The 24,237-nt window shown below is 42.9% G+C and overlaps 2 protein-coding genes across 3 annotated transcripts in view; both read right to left on the reverse strand.

The window, feature by feature from the left end:
* LOC118310879 (receptor-type tyrosine-protein phosphatase N2-like) overlaps nt 1-3,277 on the reverse strand; it is a 134,802-nt gene extending 131,525 nt beyond the window's left edge. Inside the window, exon 1 of the mRNA XM_035634206.2 lies at nt 2,993-3,277. Coding sequence (XP_035490099.1) covers nt 2,993-3,086 — 94 coding nt within the window. The 5' untranslated portion in view covers nt 3,087-3,277. The remainder of the gene's footprint in view (nt 1-2,992) is intronic.
* A 3,492-nt stretch (nt 3,278-6,769) lies between these two features.
* esyt2a (extended synaptotagmin-like protein 2a) overlaps nt 6,770-24,237 on the reverse strand; it is a 36,323-nt gene continuing 18,855 nt past the window's right edge. The window contains exons 9-24 of one of the 2 annotated variants that reach the window (XM_035634207.2): nt 21,312-21,432; nt 20,919-21,095; nt 20,125-20,207; nt 19,373-19,421; nt 18,319-18,408; nt 18,113-18,208; nt 14,526-14,588; nt 13,516-13,590; nt 13,280-13,366; nt 12,407-12,556; nt 11,314-11,729; nt 10,131-10,229; nt 9,879-10,010; nt 9,675-9,780; nt 9,499-9,548; nt 6,770-9,049 (exon numbers count right to left, since the gene is read on the reverse strand). In XM_035634207.2, coding sequence (XP_035490100.2) covers nt 9,004-9,049; nt 9,499-9,548; nt 9,675-9,780; nt 9,879-10,010; nt 10,131-10,229; nt 11,314-11,729; nt 12,407-12,556; nt 13,280-13,366; nt 13,516-13,590; nt 14,526-14,588; nt 18,113-18,208; nt 18,319-18,408; nt 19,373-19,421; nt 20,125-20,207; nt 20,919-21,095; nt 21,312-21,432 — 1,840 coding nt within the window. In that variant the 3' untranslated portion in view covers nt 6,770-9,003. The remainder of the gene's footprint in view (nt 9,050-9,498; nt 9,549-9,674; nt 9,781-9,878; nt 10,011-10,130; nt 10,230-11,313; nt 11,730-12,406; nt 12,557-13,279; nt 13,367-13,515; nt 13,591-14,525; nt 14,589-18,112; nt 18,209-18,318; nt 18,409-19,372; nt 19,422-20,124; nt 20,208-20,918; nt 21,096-21,311; nt 21,433-24,237) is intronic. The other variant, XM_035634209.2, reaches the window with a different exon arrangement.

A 24,237-nucleotide genomic window follows, 5' to 3' on the forward strand; every position in this document is an offset into this window, starting at 1 on the left:
TCCAACTTGTGTCGACGCCTCCGGACGCCGAGACGTCCGAGAGCGACTCTCCATTTTAAAGACTCACGTGAGGACAAAGTCCTCGTCGGAGATGTTTGACACGTCGGTGAGAGACGAACTGTTTCCCCTTCGTTCCGTTGCGTCTGATTTCGATCATTCTCTCCTGGGCGAAGTCTAAACTACCGGTGAAATGCAACAAGGTCACTGTGAAGTCACAGCTCTCGTCTATAAATACACACGGCATCAAGTATATTTCAACGTTATGGGGATATTATATTATAGGAGTGCGGCGGTGCCACGGGAGATTTAAAAATGTCCATAAAGTACAATAAGACCGCGGTCTCCTCACTGGAGTGCCGCTACGAGTCACTGAGGGGAAATTACAGGAACTTTTTTTAAAAATATTGTAAGAATATTTTGTGCCCAAGGTCACTATGAAGTCACCTTTGATGACACATTTAAACAGACGGGTCCCTCGAGGATCATTGTGAAATTATTTACAGGGGCTTCAAGTTATTCAAAGTTTGATTGACTCATGCGTTTGTTTTATGACGCGTGTCAAAGCGAGAAAAGTCACTTGTGGGTGACGGCCGCCTGAAGCCTGACGAGCTGGAGAAAACCTGGCGAAGACACGTCGCACCGTTGTCTCCGCCCGCTCGCAGCAAAGAGCAGAATCCCTGCAGCAGACAGCGCCAGCAGACCGGACTCTCGCTGGTGGATCGGTCCCGCGGGATCCTGCCGCAATGAGCAATTCTCACGCGTGTCCTTGTACCGAGAGACAAAACATGGACGACAGACACGGCTTCCTCCTGCAGGACCTTCACAGGCCACAGGGGGAGCTGCAGGACCCTCACAGGCCACAGGGGGAGCTACAGGACCTTCACAGGACACAGGGGGGGGGCTGCAGGACCTTCATAGGCCACAGGGGGAGCTGCAGGACCTTCATAGGCCACAGGGGGAGCTGCAGGACCTTCACAGGACACAGGGGGAGCTGCAGGACCCTCACAGGACACAGGGGGAGCTGCAGGACCCTCACAGGACACAGGGGGAGCTGCAGGACCCTCACAGGACACAGGGGGAGCTGCAGGACCCTCACAGGACACAGGGGGGGGGGCTGCAGGACCTTCATAGGCCACAGGGGGAGCTGCAGGACCCTCACAGGACACAGGGGGGGCTGCAGGACCTTCACAGGCCACAGGGGGAGCTGCAGGACCCTCACAGGACACAGGGGGGGCTGCAGGACCTTCACAGGCCACAGGGGGAGCTACAGGATCTTCACAGGACACAGGGGGAGCTACAGGATCTTCACAGGACACAGGGGGAGCTACAGGGAGCTTTCTTCACCCGTACGGCAGCGCAAACCGACCGCCACCGGTCGCGTGCCTGGCGACGTCAGACTCAAACTCAAATGCGCATCGGTACCAAGAGGCGTTACCGACGGACGCCTCCAGATGCAATTGGACAGAAACTGCAACCGCAACGAATCATGTGACGTCTGTCGAGCGACGCCAAAAATGTCAACGGACTACAGCGTGCACATATATATATATCGATATATATATATAGATGGAAAGTGATTATTCACTGTTTACATTTTATGTATGTACCAGCTATATATAGATATATATCTATATCTATATATAGATATAGATATATATATGTTGTAAAAGTAACAACGGTAGCTGAAAGCTGCAGCTCCCTGTTTGGTGCTTATGTAATCTGAAGGAGAGAGGAGGAGGAGGGTGATGAAGAGGAGGAGGAGGAGGAGGAGGGGGTCTGGTCCCTCTCAGCACCAGCCTCTTTCCCTCTCGTCCTCTTGCAACACATCTCTGCATCAGTCGCGAATCTCAAATCAGTGGGGGAACGTTGGGTATCAGCTATTTATAGACACACAGACAGACACACACACACACACACACACACACAGACAGACACACACACACACACACACCTTACAAGTGATCAATAGCTGCCTCTGTCAGGAGCACAGAGACAGAAACTGGATTATGTTTCTATGTCATTTGTACATTTCAGTTTGCTCCTTGTGTCCTGATCTGTACATTAAGAATTCTTGAATTATTATGTTTACAATTTAATCAAACAAACGTTTAAATTTTAACACAACGTATTTCAACTTGTATGATGCTAGTTTAATATTACAACGATATATATATATATATATATATATATACATATAAACAACTATGTTGTGAATATACACATACGTTTGTTAATATTTTAAGGCAGCAAACTTTTTTTAAATCATTTTTCAGGTTTTTATTTCTTTTATTATTTGAAGTCGCACTTAGTTGTAGTTTTTTCCATATTTATTTCAAGGCATCCCTGAACTATTCCAAATACTTTGAATTATTCCGAAAAAAACACATTTCAATACATTTTTTCATTCAACTATATACGTTCGTCATTATTTCACCTTGTCATTTCTATTACTTGTGGATATTTAACTCGTGATTATATTGAATCTTTTTTCTTTCAGAGCCGATTTGGTGATTTACTTCATTTTTTATAAATTAAACCAATTTTGAATCATTTTACGATTATAATTTTTTTTCTTTTACACGATTGTTATTTTGTATTTTCAAATATTCATTGTAGCATGTGGTCCTGGTTATGAACAGTCCCGATTGACAGGTGTGTGAGTGTGTGTGTGTGTGTGTGCGTGTGAGTGTGTGTTCAACATCATGGAGGCTCAGTCGCCCGTGTTTGTTTTCCCTGGGCTCGGGTGAACCGGCACGTCTCCCGGTCCCCGGCTGCACCCGCCGCCACAAATATTGACACAGATGATGAGGCAGAGATAATGAAACAAATAAATACAAAACGCGAGCTCCTCCGCTCCGTGCACAAAATGGCTGAGGACCGGAGACGACGCAGCCCCGGTCACGGTAATAAAATAATAAAGGAACACAATGATGATGATGAGGATGAAGAGGATGAGGATGAGGATGAGGATGAGGATGATGATGCTACTCACCGAGGCTCCTGTCGGCAGCAGCGGGGAAGCAGCTGAGGGAGGCGAGGAGGAAGAGGAGGAGGAGGAGGACGGAGGAAAACGGCAGAGAATCCATGTCTCATCTGGGGTTTGTTTCTCCTCCCGAGAGTTAAAAGGCCATTTCTTCCAGGGAGGTGCTTGGTGCGTCTTCCTGCCCGTTCAGAGAGTCTCCTCCGCGGCTGGGGGAGCAGCGGAGAGTCGGTCGGTCGGTGGATGGAGGTGGGAGGAGGAGAGGAGGATGCAGGGCGGTCCTCCTGCTGCTGCTGCTGCTGCTGGAGGAGGAGGCTCTCACACCGTCAAGCCACCGGGTATCACGCACTGCACATCCGGTTAGGACTTCCAAAATAAAGGTCCATTAAAAAAATGTTTTAATCATCTGCAATTGTGGAGAGATAACATGCAAAGGCCGAAGTGAAACCTTACGTGGATTTGAGCTGGAAACATTACATGTCACTAACCCTGATTGTGTTTTCTCCCTCTCCTAACGTAACTCTGACCCCAGAGCTGCAGGACCCAAACCCCTCATTATTATTATTATTACTATTATTATCACTGATAACGACAACAACATGATTGTAATTGTTTGTAATTATAAGTATCAGTCTGTTCGAGATTAAAGCAGTGGTTGTACAACTGTCCTCTCTCTCTCTTCTCTCCTCCTCTCTTTCCTCCCACCTCTCCTCTCTTCCTCCTCTCTCTCCTCAGCCCAACCGGTCGAGACAGAAGCTCCGCCCACAACTGAGTCTGGTTCTGTCAGAGATTAATTCCTGTTAAAAGAGTTTTTTTCTCTCCACCGTCGCCAAGTGCTTTGCTCATTGTGGGATCTGTTGGGTTTTCCCTGTGATATTGTAATATTGACCTCACTATGTAAAGTGCCGCAAGACAATGTATGTTGTGATATGGCCGCTATACAAGTAAAATTGAATTGAATTGAAACAATTTATATTTTTTAACATGTTATTTAAATACATTTGTATAAACCTCGTCTCATCAGTCGATGCGTTGACACAACCAAATTAATAAGAAGGGTTATTTATGAGAAAACACGTTCAATGAAAAAATGTTCAATGATGTATTCGTCTGGTATTTTCCCCGCAAAGACCTATTAATAAGCAAAGCGAGGACAATATTACAGCCATATATATTTAAAAAGAAAAAGAAAAACTGGAGGATTTGTCAACATGTTTCTTTTTTCCCTTCCCGTCTTGTGGCAAGTGTTGTGGGTTTTCTGCAAGGATGAAAATCACACAAACGAATACATGAAAAAGATCTTGTCAGAGGATGATGGACAGATGAAAAAAATGTATAAAAGTAGCAAAAATTAACGTCCCCTCTTTAAATTGGACATTTGTCACGATACGCTGTGTTCTGATATCGATTCTACCCAGCGACAGACATCCACGTCAGTAAGTTCTCAGCTGAAGCCTCTTTTCTCTCAGGCTTTTATTGTGAAGGTCAAATCGGAACACCGTGACGTGTTGTTGACTTGACGTCACCTGACTTCACGGACCTTCGGTTCTCGGCTCTGCCGCCGCATTCAGGTGCTGTCGGAAAAAAACAATCATCTGGCGGGTGGATGACATGAGGAGCGTTTATTTAAGAAACACAAATATCGGGGAAGGAACAGTCGCCGTCAGCAGCACTTACAGTACTGTAGTGTATATATATGAGCTGTTTAAGAAGCTCTAAATGCTTGATAAGGTAATAAAAAAAGCGTAAATAATATTTTTCCCATAACTGTAAATATAGATGGATGACTACGTGCCCCAAATATTACTGATACGGGCGCCGCCATCTTGAATTTTGAAGTCATCCTTCATAAAGTGTATTTAATCTTTTGTCTGGTCCATGTCTCATCTGCTAGCATGGAGGGGGGATTATGAGCCATACTGCAGCCAGCCACCAGGGGGCGATCCGAGCAGTCACGTCGTTTTTTACATATTTAAGTTGAAATACAAAAACATATTCAGGTGGAACTCTTCTGACCTATTTTATTTGTTTGTTTGTTTCTTTGGAAGTTTTGGTCAATATGTCACATGCTCATCACACTTTCTTTGGCCACAGTTATTATTATATTTAGAGTTATGGCGTTCCGTCATTCGTGAAATTTTGATGATGATAATGATGATGATGGGGTGTCGTCACATGATCAGTGATGACATCACATGATCGAGGTCTGGTGTCACATGTTCTCCTCTTTTCACCTGCACATGTTTTATTCATGACCTGAGGCAAGAAATTAGCATGTGTCTGTGTGTGTGTGTGTGTATGTTTGTGTGTCTGTGCGTGTGTTTGTGCGTGTATATGTGCGTGTTTGTGTGTCTGTGTGTGTTTTACATCTTGAAACCAATATCCAGGAGCAATCAAAGTGGGTCAAAGTCTGATTCATCCACATGCTCCAACCAGAGAAGCAATCAGAGCTCAGAGCGACCTCACGAGGCAAACACACGCAGACACACACACACACACACACACACACACACACACACAGATCTAATCACTGCCTGATTCCGTGGGTTCCAGACTCCGCAGTGTCTCACACGTTGTGACCTCCTGTCCCGTGGTGCGTTCAGGTGCGTTCAGGTGCGTCAGAGCTGCACAAACTTATCAGCGAGCGGCTGATGACGATTAGAAGTTTGGTACCAACTACGAGGGGGTCGTTGTGACCAATTTTCCAGGGAATAATTAACATGGATCTTGATGGGGGGGAAATCTGACATATTAAGGAGACTGATATCTACGTTAGAGTATTAGGGACACGCATTAGAAGAAAATATTAGGGGGAAGATTTCTCTTTTAAATGAATGAAGGTGAAGATTTTTAAAATGTATTTACTTTTTAACTTTATTCTCCATATTTTGACTTTATCTTTGGAAAAAAAAATTTCCCCCTCATTTTTTCCCTCATGACTGGCCATAATACTCTTCCCTGGATATCTGAGTGTGAGAGATGGACTTCTGTAAATGATGATTTCAAAAACACGCTTATTAAAGACAATATTTAAAGTTACATTATTTATATACATAAATTATATTCGTCCATTGATTCAGTTCATTCAATCTGCTTTTGTGAGACTGAAACAGCTCCTTAATGGGACGAATACTTTTTTAATATCATTATTATTATTAATAATAATTAAATGTATGAGCATGAGACAATGTGGAAGAAGTGACAGTATAGTTGATTTCACACAACTTTCACCTTTTTCTTGTGCGTTTGTTTCCAGAGAAGCAGAGTTCTCACCTCAGCCTGAGCTTTGTTGGAGCGACATCTAGTGGTGAGCAGAGGAACTGCAGCGGCGTGCACGTCATCACTCCATCACTTATCAGGCTTTAAAACAGGAAACGGAAAAAACAAATTAACAAGACACCAAAACGTTCAGACGCCATCTTGTATCTTTACTGAATTTACAGTTTACTTCTTTTCTCCTTTGCTTTTTTGGTAAAGTATCAATCATTTTTTGATGACAAAATAAAATAAACAAATTGAACTTATTGAACATATTTATTATCGGTTTTAACGCTTTCAATTAGGTCATTTCCATGTGTTTTAATTTTCTGTGATTATTGGGATATTTATTAAAAAAAAAGAATTTGGTTCCAATTATAGGGAAACAGGAATTTCATTGAAAGGGATGAAACCTTTCATTATCGTCCAGTTTACCTGCGGACAGGCGCGTCACATGATCCACTCACCTTGACGAACTCTGCTGTCATTAATAAAGCATTTCAAAAGAAGAAGAAGAGTCAGAAGCCACGGTGCTGTTCAGCTTCGTGCTGCCAAAAGTTCTTTATTCAGTTCAAAAGACGTTCAGGAGACAAACGATGTGACACACGGGGGAGTTCGCTCTTTAACGTTCCTTTTTGTTTTTTAAACATGTAAAGCATCTCTGGGCGTTTGGGGTGAAGTTTAAGGCACAAGATTAAAATAAAATAAATGAATGAAAAGCCGCCTGTCAGAGGGACAACACGCTGCAACCGGACAGAAAATTCACTTACAAAAGAAAAACACACAAAACACATGGAGACAGAAAATGTGGGACGACAGTTTACACACAGATATGCAAAATACTTTCTTGATGCCGGATGTGAATATGAACGAGGGAAAGGTTTATGATTCTTTTTTTTCTCATCGATCCCGAGACCATGTGTGTCCATATTGTTTTTCTGACGTGAATCCCTTCTGCTGCAAAGTCGCGTCAACGCTTCGTTCGTCAGAAAAAAAAAGTTAAAGACAATTTCATGTGCGCGACAAAACACAACCCAAAACAAAAAACATGGACATGTCAGTTTGACCTCGCTGGTCTGCGGCCTCGCCTCTGACCACAACACGTGACTGAGACAAGGTGTTGAGAAATGACGCGGAGTTAAGACTAGCGCCGAAGATTTCAACGGCGGCAAACCTCGATGTGGACATTGGAATAATAAAACACGATAATAACAAAAAAGCCAAATATTGTGATTAAAGCCTCTCTTGGTTTGTGTTTGTGAGCAACTGTGATTCGTCGTAAACGAGTGGCGACTACTGGTGGTTATTGTCAAAGGGGGAAAAAGCCACAAAACTAAAAAGATTTTCAAAATAATAGTCAGATTTATATATATTTTTGAGGAATTACATGAAACCTACAGCGACGGCTCACTGGTGAATCTGTCGCTCTGCTTCTCTTTTTTCCTCCTCTCAACATTAATACTGATTTTTTTTTGCTCTGCAGATTTTTCACGTTAAAAATAACACGAATGCGGGGAAGACTTTTAATGTGAAAAGCTGGAAGACAGTTTTTTTTTTTAAAGCGAAGATCGATAATATGATGGCGACAGTTAGCTTAGCTTAGCGTCGAGAATGGAAAGGGAATTGGAAAGAACTCGTTTGGCGGTGGCGGTTTCAACAAGGTCATCTGGTGGATTTCTCGTGACTCCAGTTTGTACAGATGAAGCGAGAAAAAAAAAAATATATATATGTATATATATGATATAGTACGTTTTAATTAATGTTCTTAGAAGGTGATGACAGGAGGTTAGATAGAACTGACACAGGAATGGTCTCCTCACATCCGACAGCCTGTTAAGAGAAAAATGGCAAACTAGTCCTTTAAAATGGTTTTTCTTTTTTCTTTCTCTTTTTTAAAATTTAAAAGCGCTTATTAATTTTTCTAAATAAAAGATGAAATTATGTTTTCATCCGAATTGGATTCAGGTCAAAGTACAGATGATCCCCAGCCAGATTTTTAAAAAAAACAACAACAAAAAAAACACAAACACACAAATGTGCAAATATTCAGTTTACCCCCCCCCCCACAGTTCTCGTCACGTGGTCGACACAAACCTTCTTTCGAGTGGAATAAAGCCGGCGCACAGGGAAAAGATAAAAAAATACTCCTCGTCTCTTTGGATACATCGTTCCCCGCATGCGACCGTCCGCCCCGCTCCGCCTCAGAAACTGCGGCCACGACACGTTTCAATTAAAACGGTTTGAAACCAAAAACGAAATGAGATAAAATTACAGACAATCATTTGGCCGAGTGAGAGGCCGCGGACCCTCTCCGCGCCGTCCGTTTGCCCCTGCGTCATTGTACATTATTTACAACCCTCTACGTCGTCGTTTCACTGCGGACACCGGAGGCAGGAAACAGCTCGAAGAACTAAACAACCTGACCGTTACACTTCCTTCTATAAACGTGGAATATATGAGCTTCTGTAAGCCGCGTGTTACGTCATAAATAGTTTTCCTACGTGTGGTGCTTTACTCCCTTTTGCTCCAAGTCACGCTCACTCGCTTCTTAAAGGGGAGGTTTGCCTTGCGACTGGTGTGATTAAATGAATCCGAAGCTGCTGTTTTTCTTCCCGCTTCTCTTACAGCTGACGAGTGACGACGAGAACCGAGAAGAGACGCGGCGTCACAATGTGGCGTCGAGAGGAAGTGTGTGTGTGTGTGTGTGTGTGTGTGTGTGTGTGTGTGGGCGAGGAATGGCGTCTCGTCCTCTTCGTCGTCGTCGTCTAAAGCTGCGGGGGCTTCGTCAGGCCGTCCTCACTCAGCTCATACCTGCGGGAGGAAGAGGGACATGGAATTCATATTACGCTTTTCCATGCAGGACAGTTTTCGCGTCTCGGGAGCGAGAAGCGACCGAGCGACTTGCGGCGAGTCCCTCGTCTCGCTCGCTCGCCCGCGAGGAAGCGGCGGGAGAAGAACTTTCAGTTTTAAAGCAGCTGTGATCACGTGATTTTTAGACTCTGTACGCTGTCGCACCACAGAAGAAGAAGAACGACGCGTTCGCTTCATGAGCGATAAGTGGCCTGAGCATGACGAGTGTATTATTTTGAATATCATAAATCATCACGATCGTCCGTTCTGCCGACTTTTCATACGCAGATATTTCTTTCCCTGTTTTTTTTTTTTTTTTTAAAGCAACCCTTACAAACACAAGAACACGTTAAACATCAGATTATCAAAGTGCTCATTGTTTGAGCGGTTTCACTGGAAGAGTAACGCACCACTGTGTCCAACCCTTGGTGATGTCATCGTGAGTCAGATCCACCAGAACCTGACGGCGACAAAAAGAAACAGATGAGATGATTTGAAGATTCTGAACAAACGTGGAGGAACAAGTGAGCTCAACGGGTTTTGTTTGTGGAAAGGGACGAAGACGATGAAGGGACGACGTCCGTACCTTTCCCAGAAGGCCTTTGTGTTTGGAGAGCAGACCGCCGCCGTTCTTCACGGCGACGTCCAGCGTGCGTCTGTGGAGCTCCACCAGGGAGACGCTGAACTCAAACCTGGACAGACGCGAGACGCAATTCACATCGGCTCAATAACGTTTTCTAAAACAGATCAAGACAAATAAAATCCCCAAACTTTGGCGAGAGCCACTCACGTCTGGTCGTAAACCGGGTTGAGGGTTTTCTTGAACGTGTGAGTTTTCCTGCGGCCGGAGCGACGTTTGTCGGGAAGCAGGTAGAGGCGGACGTACGGATCTGACCCGTGATCTGTGAACGCGATCAGGTTTCTGTGGAGGGCGAACAAACAGAAATGAAAAGTTATATATTCAATGAAAACAACGACCTCGTACGGTACAAAGTCGTGTTGTTTTATTTGGGGGGGGGAACAGAACCTCGTCGGCTCGTACCTGCAGCCGTGAACCACGACGATGAGTTTGTTCCTCTGCGAGCTGTGTCGGACCGTCAGCTGGACCTCGCCCAGCGGGAAGTGGCTCGGGCCCGAGCCGCTGCAGGGAGAGAGAGATTTTAATTTTTAAAATGATTCTTTTAATCAGCAGCTACAGATGAAAAGTTCCAGATCTGTAGGAATGATCCCACAGAGCGAAGGATATTTGGAGACGTGGCTGTGATTGGAATATTGTTTTTCAAGTAGGTTTTAATGTAATATTATAATTTTGAATATCATGTTATTTAATGCTTTTCATCAACACATGAAATGTAATGTTCAACGTTACTTTTCTATTGGGTTTAATATAAAGTTCAAATATAATGTGCGCTAAAAAAAAAAGTTATACATTTAATGTCATGTTTTAATTATCATGTGCAATATTATTTTTCTATTAGGTTTGATAGAATGTTTGAATATCATGTGAATTAATGCTTTTTGTCAATATAGGAAATATGATGTTTATTATTATTTTTCTATTAGGTTTAATATTATGTTTAATTATCATGTGCGATAATACTTTTCATCTAAGTAGGAGACAATATGTTACATTATCATGTGCAATATTATTTTTCTATTACATCCAATGTCATGTTAAAATATCATGTGCAATTAAACTTGTTATGATCATGTGCAATATTATTTTCTCTATTAGATTCAATATATCGTTTAATTACCATGTGCAATATTACTTTTCATCGTTATTCTCATTGTGAATTACTTTTAATAAGATTCTTTAAATGTTTTCATTCATTTTCTGAGGAAATACAAATGTTAATTACTAATATTACTTTTTCAATGGAAGCCGATTTTTGTAATTTATTGAAAGGATATTAATAATATTTCACTTTATATTTGATGCTGTAATTTTGAGAAACAACAGTTTCCTTTGAGAATATAATTTTTTTTTCCCCCTCTGTGCCACAAAAGCTCCGCTGACAAACAAAAAGTATTCCAGCCCCTTTGACCGGAATTCCAAGGCAACAATACACGGGTTTCTACGTCATAAAGTTTTCCTGAAAATGCGTCCAGCGATTTGAGCGTAATCCTGCCGACAATCCAACAAACGTAGCCTCCCTGGCGGAGGTAATAAAAACGTGCAGATAACCACTGGATACATGTATGAATGATTGATCGATAGATACTTTTGCAGCTGCTGGAGCCTCTGCTGCAGCTCCTGGGTGGCGTAGGGGTTGGAGATGTCCGATGCGATGCTCGGCGTCGGCTCTTTGCCTCCGGCCAGGTACTGCTGGGAGCCCGAGATGGCCAGGTTAGAGCTGCTCCTCCCGGAGTCGGCCAGGCTGCGGCCTCCTCCTCTGCCTCCCTGCCCCAGGTCGGTGCTTCCAGGAGACCTGACGTACTGGTCAGCGTCCCTGCGCTGGTTCAGCAGGTCCTGGGCCGACACGGAGCCGGAGCCTGAGCCGGGGATGTCGGGGGTGGAGGGGTGGGGCCTTGGCGAGTCGGAGGGCTGCTGCTGCGACGCGTTGGAGCCCTTGCGGACCTGCACCGAGGACGGGTTGGAGTTCGAGGCGGGGGAAGGGTCCTTCACCTGGCACAACACCTGAGATAAGAAAGAGGAAACACACGCTCAATTTTGAGGTTAAAGCCCCCCTCCACTCAAAAGAGTTTTTTTCCGTCTGTCTCTGTCCTCTAACACGTCTGACATTGACTACAGCGACTTGAATCTGGTGTTTTCACCTTCCTCTCCTGGAGGAGGAGATTTCTGTTTCACTTCTCTGCAATTTGAAATTCAAACCAATCCTTTTCAAGCTAGATTTGGTACGTCACAAACGCAGAAAACCAATCTATGTCCAATATGTGAGGCCAAGAAAACAGAAACTTCCAGTGCAGCAGAGGCAGCGAATCATGAGAGGACGACAGGTGTGTCAGCAGACAGTTAGCGTTAGCAGTTAGCATCCACGACAGGACGACAGGTGTCAGCAGACAGTTAGCATTAGCAGTTAGCATCCACGAGAGGACGGCAGGTGTGTCAGCACACAGTTAGCGTTAGCATTAGCAGTTAGCATCCACGACAGGACGACAGGTGTCAGCAGACAGTTAGCATTAGCAGTTAGCATCCACGAGAGGACGGCAGGTGTGTCAGCAGACCGTTAGTGTTAGCATTAGCAGTTAGCATCAACGAGTATGTTTTTATATACTTTAAAACGTGATCCAAACTTCTCGGCAAAGGGGCGATTAACGGAGGGTGGGCGCGTCACCCGCAGGTGGCGCTCTTACCCGCAGAGCCATCTTCATCTTGACGGTGCAGCCCGGCCCGGAGTTCTTCAGGGGGAAGCGCTGGTTCAGCGTCATGTCGTCGGCCTCCAGCAGGCGACTCAGAGGCAACGTGATCGTCCCCAACGAACACTCGTGCTTCTCGTCCTTCACCTGAAGACGCGCGGAGCAAAAAAAACCTGATCCATCAGTCACCACAATATTACAGCAATATTCATATTACTTTTCTATCATATTTAGCGTCATGTATCATTGACGTCATGTGCAATTATCAGTGTCATCATCATATCTTCTTTATAATGTGCAATATTATTTTTTCTATTACATTTAAAGCCATATTTAAATATCATGTTCAATATTATTTGACAAGGTTAACAAGGTTTAATATAATGTTTGAATATCATGTGAATTAATGCTTTTTGTCAACATAAGAACAATTATGTGTCATTATCATCATATTTTAATGATCAAATATATGTACAATAATAGTTGTTATGATCATGTGCATCTCATGTAATGTTTAAGTATCTGTCATTGTAAAATTATGTGTAGTATCATACTGATTGTTTACATTCATTTTTCTGGTGCATTAGAAATTTTTCTTACTTAAGTATCAATATCATTACTAATATTACTTTTCAATGTAAGATTATTTTGTCCTCTATTAAATGATCTTCAACTGTTTCTTAGCATTTACTCCTTATATATTTTTATATTTCATATTTCACTTTATGATTGATACACGATACTCATTGCTGTAACATTGAGAAACCTGCCACAAACACTTTTAACCAGCTTAGCTCATATTCACAAATCACAATTTATATATCTATATATCTATATATATTGTTGTTGTTGTTGTTGTTGTTTCCATACCTCAACCTGCAACTCTTGGCTTTTGGGGTTGTGGATGAGGAAGGTGAAGGCCTCCTCCCACACCGGTTCATTGGTCTTATATCTGGTCTGGAAATAACAAATCACATCAATATCAAATATCTTGCCATATCAAAGTACAGTACAGACAGTAGACACAAGCAGTGACACACACACACACACACACACACACACACACATATATAAACATATATATATATATATAAATATATATATACCTTGCTCTCGAACGACTTGTGTCCCACTGTGAACTGGACGAACGGACTGGGATCGCTGGTCACTTTTTTTCCGGACTGCCGAGGAAGAGAAAGAGGTTTTTACAAACAGGAATCCAAAGTGTTAACGATCTACATTAGCATTTTTGGGGGGGGGGGTTATTTTAATCTTCATATTGTAAAAACTTAAAAATGTAGCCATTAACAAGACCAGTCTAATGGTGCGTTCACACCAAAACGCAACGCAAATTTTTCCGCGCGATGACATTACATACAAAAGTTGACGCGAGTAGACATAAATTTCGTGACGCAAAATTTGCCTCGTGTTTGGTGCGAACGCAGCATTACTTGGGTACCACTCAAGATACAAATCTAAAACATGCACTTTACTGTTCAATGTATTTATAACACAGACACTGGTTAAACAGTCGGATCCGAACATTCAACTATTCAGGCTTCGAGCCTCACACATCACGTCGTTAGCAATGACGCCAGATTACGCCGCCAGAAGCTACTTGTGACGGTGAAATGAGACAGAATTAGGAGGCAGAAGTCCATCAGGTGACGATTAAACACCACAACAGTTTGAAACACTCGTCAGAGCGGAGAGAAAGAAAAGATCAATCACAAGTGTCAGAATCCAACGGTTCAGTTGTAAAATGTGCTTCAGACAACGACGCTTTTATCAATGAAAAGTGCTCTAAAATTAAAATGTATTATAATTATTAGTATAACGACGAACACTGTTAAGACACGTTGCACAGGTTCAGTCCAACAGACGTGATGAGTGGAGTAAGTTAATGTTTTCACAAACAGGGAGTTCAGCAGAGCTGATTGGAAAGGTTGGGCCTTGACTGTAGGGACTGTTGGGCCTCTAATTTAAGGACCATTTGCCAGTATGCAGTGTCCACAAACTTTTGGCCACACGGACCCTGTGCAGTGAACATGTGTTTCCTCTGCGCTCGTCCTTGGTGTCTGAGCGACATGCGTGTGCTTCGTTACCGTGTCGTTACCTTGATGGCCTTACTGACCGAGGCCTTCTTCAGCCCCGCCTGGTTGAACTCTAACGGATTGCGCTTTGATTTCCCCCCCGGGACAAGGCAGGAGAGAGCACACACACACACACACACACACACACACACACACACACACACAAGCACACACACACCAGGTTATTGGGGAAAAGAGGAGCATGCAGGGAGGATGAGGAGGATGAGGAGGATGAGGAGGATGAGGAGGATGAGGACACACCCACATCGTCATCACCATCACCGGACGTGACGATGCACCACACCAGACAGACAAGAGAGAGACAACATGAATGATCACATGGTTAATGTCAATTTGGAAATGAGGTCAAAACCAGAGTCCAAGCAGAAACAGATTCAGGAGGCTGATATTGAAAATACAGTGAAACTCAATATATATATATATATATATATATATATATATATATATATATATATATATATATATATATATATATATATATATAGTTTACAACACAGATTGCGAACTACATTAAAAATAATTAGCAATTTAAGCGTAAAGACAATAATAAAGACAGAGCCCTAATTCAATGTCAGCCCCCCCAAAAAATTATTGTTTGGACTCTAGTGAAAAACACAAGACAACATCAGATTAGAGTGAGTGATTAAAATGGAGATCTGAAGGAACCAGAAGGTCGATCACCACAGCGCAGACTCTAGCTCCAGACGATGTCACCAACGACACCATGATGGCGGCGCCCGTGTCCAAGATGTTTTGGCTTCATTGTTGTACAGTCAATTTATTTACAAGACTCATGTCAGATCGGTGGGGCTGCACGGTGGTGTAGTGGTTAGCACCTTCGCCTCACAGCAAGAAGGTTCTGGGTTCGAATCCCGGTTCAACCAGGTGTGGAGTTTGCATGTTCTCCCCGTGTATGCGTGGGTTCTCTCCTGGTTCTCCGGCTTCCTCCCACACTCCAAAGACATGTAGAATGGGGTCAGGTTCATTGGAGACTCTAAATTGACCGTAGGTGTGAATGTGAGAGTGAATGGTTGTTTGTCTCTGTATGTGGCCCTGCGATAGGCTGGCGACCTGTCCAGGGTGAACCCCGCCTCTCGCCCAATGTTAGCTGGGATTGGCTCCAGCGACCCCCCGCGACCCTTAAATGGATAAAGCGGTAGACGATGAATGAATGAATGAATGTCAGATCGGTGACGGGATCAGAAATCACTTCACAACACACGGACATTTTGACAAGAACGCAGTCGGATGAAAGAGGCTCTCACTCATCACCGACCCCTGGTGGTAGAGAAACACAACTCCGTTACTTATTCACGTCTTTTTCATGTCAGTTGCCCGCGACTCAGACGTTTCCTGTCAAAATGTGGCCATGTGCTGCCCCCTGGTGGCGAGCAGTCACATTGCAGACGGGTGTGATGGGGGACTTGAACATGAGGGAGGGAGAGAAGCAATCCACAGAGAATTCACCGTCCCTACGCTAACACCTTCAAAATCAATCAATCATTTAAAATATGTTATTCTGATGAAATGAATTTCAATTTAGGAACCGATACGTAACGATTGACTCTCTGAGAGGTGGGGAATGTGTTTCTGAAGTAATACACTGTTTACAAAAACTATCAAGACCCTACCTTGCCCTAATACTCTTTCTTAAGATATTGACAAGACGGGGGAGAGCTTTAAGAAATCGTTGAAATCAAAAAAATATAAATATATTCAACAAAATGTCATTCAAAAAATGAATTCATGCTGGTGAATATGGTGAGAGGCAGAATTACAAACTTTTTTTCCTGTCTTCTTAATCATATGTTTTTAATACTGAGGCCAGTTCACCTCCTGCAGATTAAAATTTGCATGATGGATTTTATTCTGAAATGAGTAAAATTGAAAATAATTTTCACTTGGGTCTTAACAAAAAAAATACATTAAACCTTTTGTCAGTTCATCCATTAAGTTTTTGTCGTCAATAATGAATTTACTGAGGACTAATTGATATAATAACAACTTTCATCAAATAAAACCGTAATAAAATAATTTCCTTTAACTAAGACAAGATTGAAGAATAAAGTGTTTTTGTTGATTTATAACAGAGAAAATAAAAAGTTGACTTGGACTAAATGTAGGGACAGATGGCAGAAGCTGACAAAACCAACAATATTATCTTAAAGGACTATTCAATATATTTCTGGTATTATAAAAGTATTGATTTAATCCTTTTACGCCTCAAACTGAAATATGATCCGTGTTCGCAGCGAGGCAGAAAAACCTCAACATCTTTCTTGGGAGTAAAAGAGAGAAACCGACAATCTGAGTAAGATGATTATTAGTGATGTGATGTATCAGACTAATCCTGCGGGGATCAATAATTCCTTTTGTGAGGGGAAAACAGAGGCGTTTGATCGTCATGAACCCTCGTTGCTTTCCAGTCATGAACTCCAGCAAAAAAAAACAACATCCATGTTGAGTAATGACAATAGACGATTCAACCCATGCACTAGTGGTGATTCATGCTCATCAGGCAGACACTTCAAAACCAAAAACACAGGCAGAGGGAGCAACAACAAAAAAAATAAAGGAACAACGACCTCAAGACTTCAGTCTAGGATGCAGAAGAAACAGCCGGCGGACTCACGAATAAGGTCCTATAGAGAGAGGCGGTGTTCTCGCAAAACACCAGGCCCGCGGCCCGCCGCTCTTTTAAGTAGCCAGAGCCCAAGTTCCCCTCGAAGACGCTCTTCAGAGGGGGGAGGGGAGGAGGAGGAGGAGGAGGAGGAGGAGGAGGAGAGGAGAAGAGGAGGCTGAAAAGAGGAAGGTGAGGCCACTGCACTGCCGAGGTGGAAACATGTTTTCACGTATCAGATTTGATCTGCTGTGTAATCCAATTAAAAGTGTTTCTTCCTGGAAATCACTTGTTCTTCTTCTTCTTCTTCTTCTTCGTCTTTCCAAAAAACAGCCGTTGCGCTGAATTGACACCGGCGAAAACCAGGGCAGCGAAGAAGAAGTGATTTCCTGAAGGGTGGCGTTAAATTGAAAAAGCCAAAGGTGAAATACTTCATCGAATCTAAATGACATTTAGATAATACGCAAGAATTCTTGATAGTCTTTTTACGACTGCACCTTTAGGACAAGACAGAGGGAAGATGAAAGAACGAATGAATGAATGAAGAGCAGAAGAAGAAGTTCAGGAAGTAGACAAGCGAGCGAACACCGACAAAATAATACTGGATGTCAAATGTTTTGAAGTTGTAGAGCGTTTCTTTAAATCTTCCTTGATTTAATGGAAGGATGAGATATTGAGTCCAAAGTATACATTAATAAAAACAAACAGATGTCACCCACGTCACATGAAAGTATTAACTTACGATTCTTGTCCTCGTCTTGTATCTATTCCCTGTCACCGTTTTGTTCTTTTCGGCTTCAAGACCTTTTGAATCTGATTACTGATCGACAACATCACCGCAGCGTTTCGTCTACACAGTCGGTCACAGAGCCAGATACTCCTTATGATGCTTCTCATCTGTAAGAAGAGTCTGGAAAGCGGTCGGCGGAGGTTAAAAGCGCCGCGGCGTTTTCCACCGGACTCACTCACCGGCAGGTTCCTGGCTGAATCCAGGAAGACGACGAGCAGCGCGGACGACAGGCCGTCGTTGGCTTGGCCGCGGTCGGCCTTGATGCTCATCAGCGCCTGGCGGGGTTCATGGGGAGGGACAAGGGGTCAGCGACACGGTGATACGACTGTATGCGAACGAAGCGCTCCTGCTTTTTGAACAGGTGCAGCGACGCCGGTTACTGTACCTGGTCCAGCTTCTCAGGCGAGGGCAGCAGCGACAACCACTCCAGCCTGAGGTGCAGCTTCCCCGAGGCCACGTCCTCCAGGACAAACCACTGACGGCACACGAATGTCGGTTAGCGTCAACATTTTAATATGAGAGGGAAAAAAACCTCCATCGATAACTAGTTTGTTTGAAGAAAAGAAAAAAAGTAGAACTGGGTCTTTAATATCAATGAGGATAAAACCACTATTTATTTTTATTCATTGTGTATTTATAAAAATAAATAAATAGAGCTAAGAAACCTACGACCGAGTGTTAGGGTCATAATATCATGAAAAATCAAGTCGCGATATATATTGCATATTCATAATATTGCAATAACAAAGTCAAAATATTATGAGATTAAAGTCGTAAAACTTGGTGTCTGTTTTATTTCAGTGGAGAAATGTCAGAAGATCAGTCCCGTGCGTTGAAATGAAGAACGTGGAGAAAGTTTGTGAAGCTGTAACTTCAGTCTAGGAATAACAAACGTTTAACAGTGATGACATGACGTTAACGTTCCTGTTGTCACGTTAAGTTACGACACCAGAAGTATCTGTTGCCAGGGCTCACTTCTGTTTCCTGGGTTGCTGTTTATTTGCGTAATATAATATTAAATACAATTTAAATTTTTATAGAAAAATCAAGACTTAATTCTCATAATATTCCGACTTTATTTTTCTTTTCAATCTGGCCCTAAAACTCCGTCATAGAAACCAAAGTTGTTAGTTCTTATTCTAGTTAATATTTTGATTTCTAATTTATTCCACGAATTTTCAAAGTCTCTCAATTTGGGAATTTCGCTGAGCCTCTGAAACATATCGGCCAAAGGTTTTAGTGTATTCCTGAATTATTGAAAAGGGTTTTTATTTTCTTCTTTTTCTATATCTATTTTTATTTGATTTAATTTCTTCTAATATGTTATTTCAAAATGTGGTTTTTTTTTGCTCGGTGCTGGTCACTGCTTCTTAAAGGAAGGAGATAAAATAAAAGGACAAATCACCACAGCGGTGAGCGTACGGGACCAAACGATTTACCTCGTCCACTCTCTGCTCCTTCTGCACCTCGGCCAGGTCAATCACCAGACTGAAAAACACAAAGTCACAAAGAGAAGGGAACTTTCACTGAAGGGCTCGTGTGTGAACCAGGCTATATATATATATAAATAAAGCACTTAGATAATTCATTAACTCCTTAAATCTATATGTGCAACCATCCTTATTGCAGCACACTGAAGTGTGAGCACAGGTCACAGTAGAACTTTTCCTTTCAACAACAAAGTAATGTTGAATTAGTGTCATTAGCTGCAACTAGTTATTTCCTGAATAAAGCGGAAGTAAAAAGTGAAATAAAACAAGTTAAAAAATGACAGGATCCAAGGTGAAAACTTTAAAAATTCTAATTTTGTCCGACCAAAAGTCCGAAACCCCCCAAAGATTTTCTAATTACATCGATGTGAAACACATTTAAGAAACTTTTTTCGCTTGACGTATGAATTTGGAGTCACACAACCTGAGCTCATCTGCATAGAAGATTCTGTGAAAAGCACAAAATCCAACTTCTGTTCCATTTTCTTCAGTAAATGATGTTCTAAAACTAAAACATAGGAAAACTTGTTAGAGAAATGTTTTTAAAATTTTCCCTATTCCAGCTGCGTTTTTTTTTTGGACACTTGAATAGTAGTGTGGCCGGCAGGAGTAACCGTAGCAACAGTGATGTGGAGTAAAAGAAAGTGACAAAATATATATACATATATGGAAGTGAATTTAGAATGTAAGTTCAGCTGTACCTTCCCAGGAAGTCGTCTTTATCAGGGTCTTCATCAAACAGCTCGACGCCCACGTTCGGTCCTGAGTGACTGTACACCAGACACTGAGAGCGCAGGTAGATCAACATGAGCTTCACACACACTTCACACACACAGGCCTTGACAGAAACACCCTGACTGAGGCTGAAGCTGCTGGTACAGTTACATCCCACACATGTACTGTACGTCGAGAAAATATAGAGACCGGACTAATGAATTCACAAAGACTTTCATCGTATGGTGCGTTCGCAGCAAACACGATGAGATGTCAGGAGAGCCAACTAGCGTTGAGATTCTGCCGACGTCAGTGACGTCAAAAGCGTCCGAAAGAGAACGGACAAAATATTTTGTGTCCAGGCAATAAAAAGGACTCCCTAAAAATTTGCTTTGCGTTTGGTCCCAGTGTGTAACTTTTGTAATTTTCTGGCGCCAAACCTGCAACCAACCGAGCGACCGACAGGGGACACTTTATGTCGGCGCACCGCTGTTTCCATTTCCGGTTTCCCGCAGCGTCTGAAAATTCAACGTGAACGCGACGTATTCAGGACCGTTTAGATCAACAACTGTGTTCAACAGGATGTAGAAACATGGAGACTCACACGGAGGTCGGGTCCACCTCATGGAACTATACCTAAATCATATATGAACACAGAGTTATGGACTACATATTAAACACTGTAGCTCTAAATGAAAGAGGTATAAAAGAAAACCCCAGTTGTAAATGCAGAACATTAAACAACATTTTTCAGTTCACACGATAACTTCCCCCCGCTCACCTCGTACACCTCGTTCCATTTTGGGTTGAGGGTCTCGTGGATGACCTTGCTCTTGAAGACTTGCGTCCCGACCTGGACGACGCCGTACGGGTCGGACTTGCCTTTGATGAGCCCGCCCAGCATCTTGTCTTTGCTCAGCAGGTCCTGGGCCTCGATGAAGTGGATCCTCAGGACGCCCTGAGGGGACGGGGTGGAGGTTATGGAGGGGCGGGAAAAAAGAAGTGCAGGAGGAACACATCTCTGAAATGATGTCACATTTGAGTGTGCGCTGGAAAGCGGAGGACTTCCACGATAGATTTAACACAACTTGTGAATATCTGGCGATATGAAAGCTAACCTGAATTCAACTGGGGAAAAGTTGCGTGTGCGTGTGCGTGTGCGTGTGTGTTTTACCTTGGGAATGGGGAAGCGCAGCTGGGCCAGCGCGGCCTCTCCCACCAGGGGTATTTTGATGGAGTTGGGCAGGACCAGGTAGCTGTAGATGATGTCCTGGATGATGTTGTCACATAAACCACTGAGAAGGACAGAGGACGGGGGAAGGAGGACGGAGGACAGACAGAGAAAGAATGGGACAAAAAAATAAATGAATATGTGAAAAGTGGAGGTAAAACGGAGGTGTGACTCGTACAGATTAAAAACCAGAGGATAGACAACTGGAAACATTTGTCACTGAAGAAAACTATTTGTTTGGAGACCTTTTCTATTTTTTTTTTATCTGTCATCTTATGAGTTATATGAAGATTCTCATGTTGATCAATGTTGATTGGAAACCGAAGCTGCAGCGCTGCCTGTTGTTGTGCTGATAGAAATGTCAAGAAATGTAGAGTCATATACTTTCATCACCCTCTTCAGTCCTCACACCACCGTGACATGCACCAGACCTCCTCTAGAGGGCGGCAGCCTCCTGCTTCAGAACTCTGCTGCATCGTTTCAATGTAAGACTTAACTCGCCCCCCCTTAGAGGAGCCGCCGCCTGATGCTCGGGTCGGTTTGAAAACTAATTTTATTTCTGTTCAGCTCACCAACAGCCATTCTGCTTCCTGTCCCACATATCCCAGCATGTCTTTGGTGTTTATTTTAGTTATTATATTGTGGTGTAACCATCATTTATGTTTCATAAGCAGGTGTGTGTGCGTGTGTGTGTGTTTATCTCTACAGTATGTGTACAGCATGAACAGGTGATATCCAATTAGAAAAAAAGAAAAAAGAAATGGATGTTTGAACACACACACACACAAAGTGGTTTCCTGCTGTTTTAAGGGCAAAATGCAAATAATTACAGAGGAAACATGAGTAGCTGGTCTGTAGCTCAAGGAACACACACACACACACACACACACACACACACACACACACACACACACACACACACACACACACACACACACACACACACACACACACACACACACACACACACACACACACACACACACACACACAGGGTGGGGTCAGGCAGGTCTGTAGCTCAGAGAAGAAACACACACACACACACAAACCCGTCGGACAAGGAGAGCTTCATTTCACAGGGCGGAGTCTTTCGGAAAACGGCAGCGAGTTTCTACAAACTGTGACGCAGCAGGAAAACAAGCAGCGGCTCAGTCGGAGGAACAACCACAGAGCAGAGAACAGAACGGTGCCACGGTCGAGGCTTAATGCAGCATTAATAAAAAGATTAAAACCTGATTAAAAGTTTTCAAAAAAATCATATTCCTCCTGCGCCGCCACGAGGTCCATATTCACTCGCTCGCTCGCTGCAAGAGAAATGTTTCAACAAATATTGGAAGAAGGCAAATTTTGATGAACTTCATGAGCCAAATACTGTAACTAGGGCTGCAACTAACGATTCTTTTCATTATCTATTAATCTGTCGATTATTTTCTGGATTGATCGATTAGATGTTTGGTCCATAAAATGTCATAAAGTTGTGAAAAATGTCGAGCGTGTTTCCCCAAAACTCAGAGATGATGTTTTGTTTTGTTCAAACACCAAAGATATTCAGTTCACTGTCACAGCGGAGCAAAGAAACCAGAAAATATTCACATTTAAGAAGCTGAAATCCATAAAAACTACGTGAACCGATTAATATATTATGAAAATAGTTGCCGATTAATTTAGCAGTCGATTACTAATGGATTAACTGTCGCAGCTCCAGCTGTGACGTCTGTAGTGTTTGATTTATTGACATGATTATCAATCCAAAGTAAATATTTCGGTCACAGTGACGTGGAAGCGAAACGTACAGCAGCTGTCAGACACGCTGTTGTGAACACGTCTCGACTCGGACAATCACCGGGCCGCATATTCTGCGGACGTTTTTTTTCGGACTTGGTGCGTCTGACAACATTCGCTCACTCGTGGACTGAGCCACAAGACGACGACGAGCGGCTGGTCTGAAGTCACACGCCAGAACAAAGCTAAAAAATATTTTAAAAAGTCATAAAGATGAGAACTAATAAGCGTTCATGGTGCGTTTTCATGGCGACCTGTAAAATAACCTCTTATCTTTTCTTCTCCCCAACTAAAGTGTCATCCGGACTATTTTCATGTGAAATAAAGAAGCCGACAACATAAGAAAACTTAATAAAAAAACTGACGAGTCAAAGATTGACGAGTCCCCGTCGGAGGGAAACGCTGTCGACAAATCCTCCCGACATCACATTTCTGTCTGCGCTCGCTGCTCCTCTCATAATCACAATGCTAAAAATACCATCACTCAGCAGATAGAGAGTCCTGATCCATCCTATGATCCGGAAGTCAAAGTAATGGTTTTCGGCAGCAGAGGCAGATATTCCGCTCTGACCCCAGGTCCTCTTTGAACCACCAGCACGATGTTCCCGCTGCAACTGAGCAGGAAACCGTGTCATTCATCATCGCTACTGACAATAAATCCGGACTTTAGTTTTCCTACAAAAACGCTTTTTATTTTATTTTTTCCTTTAAGCTGAGATACGACAGCGAGGTTAGTAAAAGCCTTTACAGTTTTTTTCTGTTTTACAAGTGAGAATTGTTTTCGTGGGCCATGAATATATTTTTAGTATATATTAGATCATCATTAATCGCGAGAAATATTCGTACATTTCTCACGATTAATGAAGAACATGATGCTCATTATTTATTAATCATGTTGAAGATATTAACCAAAACACTGATCTCCATCCTCCGCAGCGTGGTCAGAGGTCAAAGGTGAGAGGAGGTGACGGCTTACCTCAAACTTGTGTGTGTGTGTGTGTGTGTGTGTGGTATGTGCGCGTGTGTTTGTGTGTGTGCGCAATGCAAAATACAGTATTTAAGTCAACCGTGTGAAAGCACGTCCACA

Source organism: Scophthalmus maximus, chromosome 5 (assembly GCF_022379125.1).
Source record: "Scophthalmus maximus strain ysfricsl-2021 chromosome 5, ASM2237912v1, whole genome shotgun sequence".
Lineage (NCBI taxonomy): Eukaryota > Metazoa > Chordata > Actinopteri > Pleuronectiformes > Scophthalmidae > Scophthalmus > Scophthalmus maximus.